Here is a 9,335-nt window from a genome sequence, read left to right on the forward strand (position 1 = left end):
TTCAACAATAGCAAAATGGGTCATAGTGGGTCGATACAAACACGACACGATTTTTTACAGGTCGGGTTAGGGTTGAGATAATTAGACACGAGTCAAAAAACGGGTCGACACGCTTGACACAAAATATAAAAGCGGGTCACATAAAATATGACACGAACACGACACGAAGACACGTTTTGTCACCCCTAACCACACGTATAAAAAAAACAGTCACGCGTGCAACAAAATATGTAAATCTTATTTTTGGTATTGTAAACTACTTAGAATTTTTAAAAAATTTATGGGTAGTCTTAAATAACGTACACTATCATAAAAAAAAATGAACTAAAAAACTCTCTTGTATACCGAAACATATAGGATGTCTACCAAAACGCCCACTATAGACTTAGCTAATGGTATTCACCCTATTGATTAACATAAGTTATAATCAACCTAAGTTACATTAATTGACAAAGGAAAAATATATCCATTCTTATTTTATCTTTATTACCGTTGTATATTTTCATTATTCAGACAAAGGAAATGCTGATTGTAATATTTCTCAACATAAAAAGAAGAACAAAAGAAAAGAGAAAGAAGTAACTATGACATATAAGTAAAGGCATAATAATCAACAAGAGACATAATCTCTGTACATGCACATGCTCCATTCTCTTGGTTGTGTAAAATATTTAACAGAAAAAGAAAACTTATACGTTCACAAACTTGATATACAAAACAAAACAAAAGGATCTAAATACAATCAAGTAAAAAACTTGTACATTATAATTTAAACATAAACACATACAAAACTATTTCCTTCCTTCTTCTATCATGAACTTGAACACTATATATCCAAGTAAAAAAACGAACCTGCAAAGCCTCGTTCTATACCCGATTCGGTCGCTGTCCTGTTTGTTTGCATAGTGATGCATAAACTGTAAAACCTTTAGTAAAAAAAGTGAGCAAATATCACTGTTTTGCCAACTTTCAGAGCAAAAATGACTCTTCCCATCATCATTATTCTCCTTGCTGATATAAAGAGAACGATGAACTGGTCTCAGTCTTAGTAACCTGCATTTCCATATCATCAAGTTTTATTATTATAATGCATCCAAACTTGTACACAAAATAAAAATATAAAAATCCCTCCTTGCTTTCATTTGAATTTCTTAGTTTATCACATGATGTTAGGATTTGATAATTTATTTACAAATCAAAGGGTCTCAAAGTTGATTTTATAAAACACACGGTCCAAAAAGGTATAAACATATTAATTGTTACTACTTAAAAAGGTATAGTTTACCATAATACTTCCATATATTGTCATAATGGTGTTTTTGATTATCAATCATGTGTATTCATTCTGTCATGTTAAGAAAATTAAATAGTGATTTCGAGAAATACTAACCTCAGATGTACGAGAAAGTCCACCTGGAAGAACAGGAGCAAGCGATGTCCAAATTATAGGATCGACTAATGGATCGATGGTGTTGTAATTGGTCAGCAGTGGCGCATTCAAAAGGGGAGACAACGGGAACATATTTATATTTCTCTGCAGAGACAATCCTCCGCTCATTCCTAATTCAGCGCCATATCTGTCACTCGCCCCATCGTGATTAGTAGACTTCTCAATCGCTTTGCCATAGTCCAATTTACTCATAGTATTTTTGTTTTTGTTCTCATCATTTTCTACATTGGTTTCTTCTTTTTTCGATGCTTTCTCTTGCAAGCTCTTGTATGCTGGTGACCGCGATAAGATGCTCAAGGCAGACACTTTCGAAGTTTTATGCTGTTTTCCTTCAGGAGACACCCCTAACCGAGGCATCTGGTATGGTTCTGTAGTCTTGACTGCCCATTCTAATGGTTTAAGCTCACCTCCAAGATCTCCAACACAACCAAATTTAGCATCTTCAGATGATTTAACACTAGCTTCTCCTTGACGATTTTTGTTTGGACCCCACCACTTGATATAATTTGTGAAATCGATCTTTCTTTCAAAGCATAAACTACCTACAAATTCACTATCTGTTGCTAGATCATCCCCTGGACCTTTATATAAGAAGAAACAATGCTTAATTCAATGGAAAATAAAGGGTGGTGAACAACTATTTTCAGTTCTAGAGAATCACATGAATTAGATAAAAATCACTTACCATAATGTATGCTGCTAAGGTACTCAGATCCGGCCATACGACCAAATGATGGTTCCCATCGACTGTACCAAAACAGCATCAAACACATTACTGAGCACAATAAGAGAGAGTACAACACAAATGAGGGATATTCAATATTGAAAACACACCTTGAAAGCGCACGGTATTTAGAGATTCCTCTTGAGAAACCGCTACTCTTTCTGTAAAGATCATTTCGCTTGAGTTACAGCACAAAATTCAGGCTACAAAAAATATAGGACGAATTGCAAACTTAAAATATACACCTTCGAAGAGATGCAAGGTATTCCTCTCGCGAAACATTTTGCATTTCTTCAAGATCCCTCGCGTAATCTGTGACCTACAAAAGTTTGTTAACATTTCTTAAAGAATACCACAGAGAATCAATTGGAATCAAAGGGTTCATAAAAAGGTCAAGAGAGATTATGGAATTTTCTATCTTACTGGAAAGTTAATTAGAGTACCAGGACCCCAATATTTTAAGGCAGCAAGATCATAAGCTCGAGCAGCAGCCTCCTCATCATCATAAGCCCCTGTAAATAATAAGCTATTCAATGATTGTCAATGTGAAATATTATCATAGAATTAGAAAATTTGAAAAGGAAAAAGGAACTAAAATGAAAGTGAAGATACCAACATACCCAAGTACACTGGAATGTTTGAATCAACAGGACCAACCATTCCATGCAAAAAAGAGTTTAATGTAAGATTTTTCATAACCATCAATGAAAATTACAAGTCATATAATATAAACATGTTCATTGAGAGAGGAATAGAGAATGAAAACCTTGCTTTCCCTTCTTATTCTGGTTTTGGTTCCAAGTACTTTTATCCCAAAGATGAGCTTCATAACGACCAGTCCATCTATGCCTAAATACCCAATAAAATTACACCATCAAATCAACATAATTGCAATTCTCCACACAGTTCTTGCTTTTCACTATTAATAAAAATTCAAACTTTACACAATATACTCTCACTGATAAAACCTATAATCTAAACAGAGCAAGCTAAAACCCAACTCAATTCAATCATTTTCTCAGTAACCAAACAGACCAAATTCTCTCACTTTCTCACTCCATACCTGGTAACTCCACGGTAAATGGAGCTCCTTTTTCCAGCAGCACATGGAGGCATTTTACTGATTCTCTCTTTGGCCGTACAACCCCTTTCTTTCTTCGCTTTTTTCAATCCTCTGTATAACAAAAGCTGATCATTCGCAATCACAGCCTCCGAAGTCTCTCCTCCACCACCGCCACCGGAACTAGATTCCGGCTTTAAACCAGGATCAGAGGAAGAAGAAGCCATCATCGACTTCCACCCAAAAAAAACGAACCAACCCTAAATTCAACTAAAACCCAAGAAAGATAATTGAAAAAGAACCAAAATTTACAGTTGAGAGAGGGAAATGGGTTTGATTTTTATGAAGGGCTTAAGCTGTGAAAAGAGTTTGCTACAGTATAGAGAGAGAGAGAGACGACAATGAAACGAAGAAGAGGAGTTGTTGAATGAAATTACGAAAATGCCCTTGGTCGTGGATTCGAAAGGGGCAAAAGGCGGTGGAAGAAAAAAACGAAAAGGTTGTAACGGCTAGGATGGGACCCGGGGGTGTTTTGGTAATTATGAATTATTTGAATATTTTTTTAATTTTTTTTTTGTTTTTTTCTGTTTTTATATATATATAAAGAAAAAAAAATGGGCATGTGGAGGACAACATTACATGTTTCCTAATGTCAAAACCTAACGGTGCTTTCACCTGTTTACCTGTCAGGACTTTTTATCTTAATTATTTAAAAACGAAATTATTAATGTAATTATTTTGTTTTTGGATGTTTTTCAGTTAAAAATGAAAAGTGTTCAACCTAGTAATTATGTTACGTGAATTGTTAAAAGTTATTATTGGTTAGGGGCCGTACGTCATACGTATGAGTCGGTTTGGTTAATTTATGTTACATTTTATTCAGTCTAATGTAAAAATTGAGTTATAAAAATTTAAATGCAACTCGCAAAAAAAAATTAGTAACCCACTCAATGAAATTAGTGGGTTTGATCGAGTTAACACGTCTAAATTTACAACTAATATTTTTATTTTTTATTTATTTATTTTTACATTCAATGATTATATTTTGGTTAATTGTAATAATGAGACAAATATATAAATTGAATTCAAACTTTGAATCAACTACTATAAAAATGATATATTAATTTGAACATTATATTTTTTTTAAAGATCATATAATTTTATATAAATGTATATAATAAAAAGATATAAATATATATAAAAAAATTCATTTCATCGGACTGGTCTGTTAGAGATTTTATTACAATGGAAGAAAATCAAGATACATTACAACTCTATTGTAAAATAATACAAAGACTAAAATAAGAGATTGATTAAATATATGTTACAATAGACATATATACACTATATATTACATATATATATATGAAAGGTAGAAGAGAAGATAGATTACACAATATTATATAACACATACATATATATAATATGAAGAAGAAAAAGAAGATCACTCACTCACAACCTTGAGTGTAGATTAGTGGGGATCACCATGGCTTGAACAAGGTATTACACCTTTGTCCAAAAGCTTATTTCCCCCTATCTCTAAGCACTAAGGGAACTCTCTAGGAAATAGCTTTGGGAATTATCAAGCCTTAGGGTTTTCTAGCAAAGTGCTTTCTTGATAGAAAACTTCTTCTCTAAAATGAGCACCTTAGACCTCTTTATATAGTGTTTAGGATATCACCATTTGAAATTCAAACTCATAAACCCTATAGATGTTATGGACTCAAATGTAACTCTTACACACACCATAACTCCTATAGCATTAAGAATTTCAAATAAAGGTGTGTAACATCTTTTACACTCTTAATGTTGGTGATAATGGTGGAGGTTACTCATAGTAACAACTCCCCAAATGTTACAAAAAGATGACAACTAATATAGTCATATGTTACATATTATTAGTTTATTACACATATTTAATCTATATATTATATTATTATAAATAATATAACAATCCCCCACTAGATTAAATATTATCTCTTTAGTAACAAACTTGTAACATTTGTAACATTTATTTAATCAATCAAAAATATTATATCAAAATATAACATTCCCCCACTTTGATTGACTAAATACACACTTCTAAAGAAATCTTGCTTAGGTGCATTAGGTAAAATGTCTTTCGACTTGAATTTTACCTTAGTGTAGTTACCACAAAGTTTGATGAAATTTTGGTTGCCGTAGCATTGAACCATTATTCCTTTAATACAAACCGGTGATAACACACACACCCTCGCTAATGCTCACTTGAGACCGCATGTCTCGCTCTTGCACCGTTAATGGCCATGTGCAAAATTCCAATTCATGGACTCTCTAGAGAAGACTCCCAATTCTCATAAGAGGCGGCACCACCTCTAGCCCATATAGGTGGAGTTTTAGTGTCTCACCACTCTTTAGACACTTCTTAAGCTTAAGTGAGTTTTCTTAAGCTTAAGCTCCATTAAAAAACCTTTCGGTTTTAACCCTCAATTTTTACCACATGTACTCATTCATAGATGAGACAATTGAGTACCATATTCACTCTATTAACTTGTTAGTACCTATTGAACTTAAGACTAGATGTTTACTAGTGTTAAGATAGGTTACCATCAATGAGCAAAACACTAAGGGAGTTTAGGTCCCATCCCTCGAAAATTCTTGCTTTAATCTTGTACGGAGATTAAGCGATTTGTTATAACCTCTCACTATTGATTCCATGTGAATCATGCATGCCAAAATATAGTGTTCACTTTGTGACCACTTTTCTCCTTAAGTACTTAAGCTTTGAAAATTCAATCATAAAAGATTAATTTTCACACCACTCAAATTCTCAATAATTTTGATACCAAACATATCAAAAATACACCAATTTAAACACCAACCATGTCTAAATTCTCATATTTTATTTTTAGACACCAAGTATGTCTAAACTTTCTCATATTAGAGTATACACCCCCACACTTTCACATTTCATTATCAAGACAATATCTTGATTTTAAAATATAGAAGACCACTTTGTCTCTATAACTCTTTTAATTAATTTCCTTCTTGAAATTATTTTCACTTAACTTTGACACAAAATATGTCAAAATTTTACATATACACATAGCCAAATTTGATTTAGAATTTGAATTCAAAATCAAATAAATTAATCAACAATGTCTCAACACATTTTGATTAAATTTGTGGCTCACCCCCACATTTCTAGCATAAAGTGTATATAAAATATCACTTTTGTGTATTTCCTCTTGAAATGACTTTTTAAGGCCACTTTAAAAATACCATTTGACATTTTTAGTTTTCTCAACAAAACTAAAATATCAAACTCACATTACTACTCATAAAATAATGTGATTATTTTTACTCATAATTTTAAGGTTATCTCCTTATTGAGATTAGCCCAAAATTATACCAAAGTTAACAAAATTCTCATCAATTTTGTTCACAACTTTGATCATTTAAGATTCAAAATTGCTTCTCCAATTTTATTATCTTTTCACTATTTTTGAATCCACATTGATTCATTTACTTTTGAGTCCAAAATTGCTCTTCCAATTTATGGCTCATTTCACAAGTTTGGGTTCACTTTTAATCCATTTGTTCTTGCTTATGACAATGCAAGTCCAATAAAAGTGTAACTCTCATAGTCCACTTTTTCTTATCTCAAATATGAGATGCTTATCTCTTATAACCCAATAAAAGATGTAACTTCTCAAAAGTCATCTTTTATTATCTCATAAAGTGAGATGTTCACTACCAAATTGAAATGGAATTTAAAATATTCTTTATTCACAAAATAGATGATAATAATTTCCACATCAATAGCAATAAATAATATTATATTATTACTATCAACATTATTATCATACTATATAACACATACATTAATATAATATGTATGTTACTAATCAACATCTATTATATGTAACATACACATAAGATCAATATTAAATTCACAATATATATGTTACATATCTCATATATATATAACATATATACTATAATATACATATATATCATATACACATAATATATACATTAATTACACAATTATATATGTTACATACCTCACACATATATAACATATATATACACATTAATATACATGATATATATTATATACACATATAACATATATTATGTATGCATGTCTCATATAAATACATAAAAATAATTATTTCTACATATTTAATCTCACTAATATATATTATATCACATGCTCTACATATATATAATATATATTACTCATATATATACATGTTATATATTATATATCTCACATATATACATAAAATAACATGATATAAATTTCAAATATCATATATATAATATGATATAAACACATTATCACATATATATAACTCATATATATATAATATATATTACTATTATATAAAATAGTAAATCACATTATATACCACCATGCTTACCCATGAATAGTTTTTCACATAAAATCTCTTATCCTTGTATTCTCACAATCTTGATTTATCACCTCTTCCATTGAAAAGGGATAAGCTTTTGATTGTTAGAGATTTTATTACAATGGAAGAAAATCAAGATACATTACAACTCTATTGTAAAATAATACAAAGACTAAAATAAGAGATTGATTAAATATATGTTACAATAGACATATATACACTATATATTACATATATATATATGAAAGGTAGAAGAGAAGATAGATTACACAATATTATATAACAAATACATATATATAATATGAAGAAGAAAAAGAAGATCACTCACTCACAACCTTGAGTGTAGATTAGTGGGGATCACCATGGCTTGAACAAGGTATTACACCTTTGTCCAAAAGCTTATTTCCCCCTATCTCTAAGCACTAAGGGAACTCTCTAGGAAATAGCTTTGGGAATTATCAAGCCTTAAGGTTTTCTAGCAAAGTGCTTTCTTGATAGAAAACTTCTTCTCTAAAATGAGCACCTTAGACCTCTTTATATAGTGTTTAGGATATCACCATTTGAAATTCAAACTCATAAACCCTATAGATGTTATGGACTCAAATGTAACTCTTACACACACCATAACTCCTATAGCATTAAGAATTTCAAATAAAGGTGTGTAACATCTTTTACACTCTTAATGTTGGTGATAATGGTGGAGGTTACTCATAGTAACAACTCCCCAAATGTTACAAAAAGATGACAACTAATATAGTCATATGTTACATATTATTAGTTTATTACACATATTTAATCTATATATTATATTATTATAAATAATATAACATGGTCGAGTTAGGGCGGGTTGGTATTATTTTCAACCTGCCCGATATAAAGATTGACTAAGTTATATTTTCGTCGGGTTTTTTAGTTTGCATTTTTCGTCGAGTTATCTCGATTTGGTTTGAGCGGATTAATCGAGTTGGGTAGTTTACAATAATTTATGTGCAGTTTTACTATTGGTGCCTCATATTTTTTCAGTTTCATATTATTATTGGTGTAATTAAGTATCAAATCTTATATAATTTAAGAAAATAATTTTTAAAAAATATCGTTAACTAATCGTAAAACGTAACTTATAAAAGATATCAGACGTATTAATATGCAATAAGAATGCTTATTATGTGTATATTATAAAGTTTGGGGTTTAGAGTAGGAGTAGTCATACTCAATTATTAATTACTATAGCCGATAATGGTTAAAATGAAGTTGTCATTATCCATTCATCAATCTCGAAAATGTTCTTTTAATATTAAATATGACTATGGGGTTTATTGATAACTGAATGTAAAAAATGGGATCAATTTTACAATAAATATTAAATATAATTTAGTAGGATTATTATTTAGTGGTATCATTTTATTATTGATATAATTAATTATTAGATCCTATATAAATTAATTTGATAATTATTATCCAATATCACTAACCATTTACATTACACCATTTATAGGTAGTGCTCGCTGATGCTCCATAATAATGCTCTTAATCAAAAAAATAAGACTGAAGGTCATTGAACAATTTTTCTGATATTGAGCACGGCTCAATTGAACCTGAATTATAGCTAACATCCACTTAGCTATACTATGAGCAATATAATTAAAGTTTCCGAAAATTCTTACAAAAATTACAAACAAGCATAGAATTAGCTAAATTTTT

At 30.4% G+C, this 9,335-nt stretch overlaps 1 protein-coding gene across 2 annotated transcripts; it reads right to left on the bottom strand.

Moving 5' to 3' along the window:
• Positions 1-561: 561 nt before the first annotated feature.
• LOC115711391 (AP2-like ethylene-responsive transcription factor At2g41710) lies at positions 562-3,835 on the bottom strand. Of its 2 annotated transcripts, XM_030639722.2 has the most exons (9): positions 3,238-3,832; positions 2,941-3,023; positions 2,795-2,803; positions 2,598-2,686; positions 2,420-2,493; positions 2,285-2,335; positions 2,136-2,197; positions 1,391-2,031; positions 562-1,053 (listed from the first exon to the last, which is right to left on the bottom strand). In XM_030639722.2, the coding sequence occupies exons 1-9, from the start codon at positions 3,462-3,464 to the stop codon at positions 1,000-1,002; spliced, it is 1,290 nt and encodes a 429-aa protein (XP_030495582.2). In that variant the 5' UTR covers positions 3,465-3,832; the 3' UTR covers positions 562-999. The 2 variants fall into 2 exon arrangements, with proteins under 2 accessions (XP_030495582.2, XP_060967554.1); XM_061111571.1 differs by lacking the exon at positions 2,795-2,803 and having other exon boundaries at positions 3,238-3,835.
• Between the last annotated feature and the right edge of the window lie 5,500 nt (positions 3,836-9,335).

This window comes from Cannabis sativa, chromosome 3 (genome assembly GCF_029168945.1).
Source record: "Cannabis sativa cultivar Pink pepper isolate KNU-18-1 chromosome 3, ASM2916894v1, whole genome shotgun sequence".
Taxonomy (NCBI): domain Eukaryota; kingdom Viridiplantae; phylum Streptophyta; class Magnoliopsida; order Rosales; family Cannabaceae; genus Cannabis; species Cannabis sativa.

Bases quoted from the DNA above. Each gene is read 5' to 3' on its own strand.
- LOC115711391 (XM_030639722.2), bottom strand. From the start codon at position 3,464: ATGATGGCTTCTTCTTCCTCTGATCCTGGTTTAAAGCCGGAATCTAGT. The intron at 3,024-3,237 runs GTATGGAGTGAG...TTGGGTATTTAG, and splicing joins ATTTACCGTGGAGTTACCAG to GCATAGATGGACTGGTCGTT. The intron at 1,054-1,390 runs GTTAGTATTTCT...ATGGAAATGCAG, and splicing joins GACTTTCTCGTACATCTGAG to GTTACTAAGACTGAGACCAG.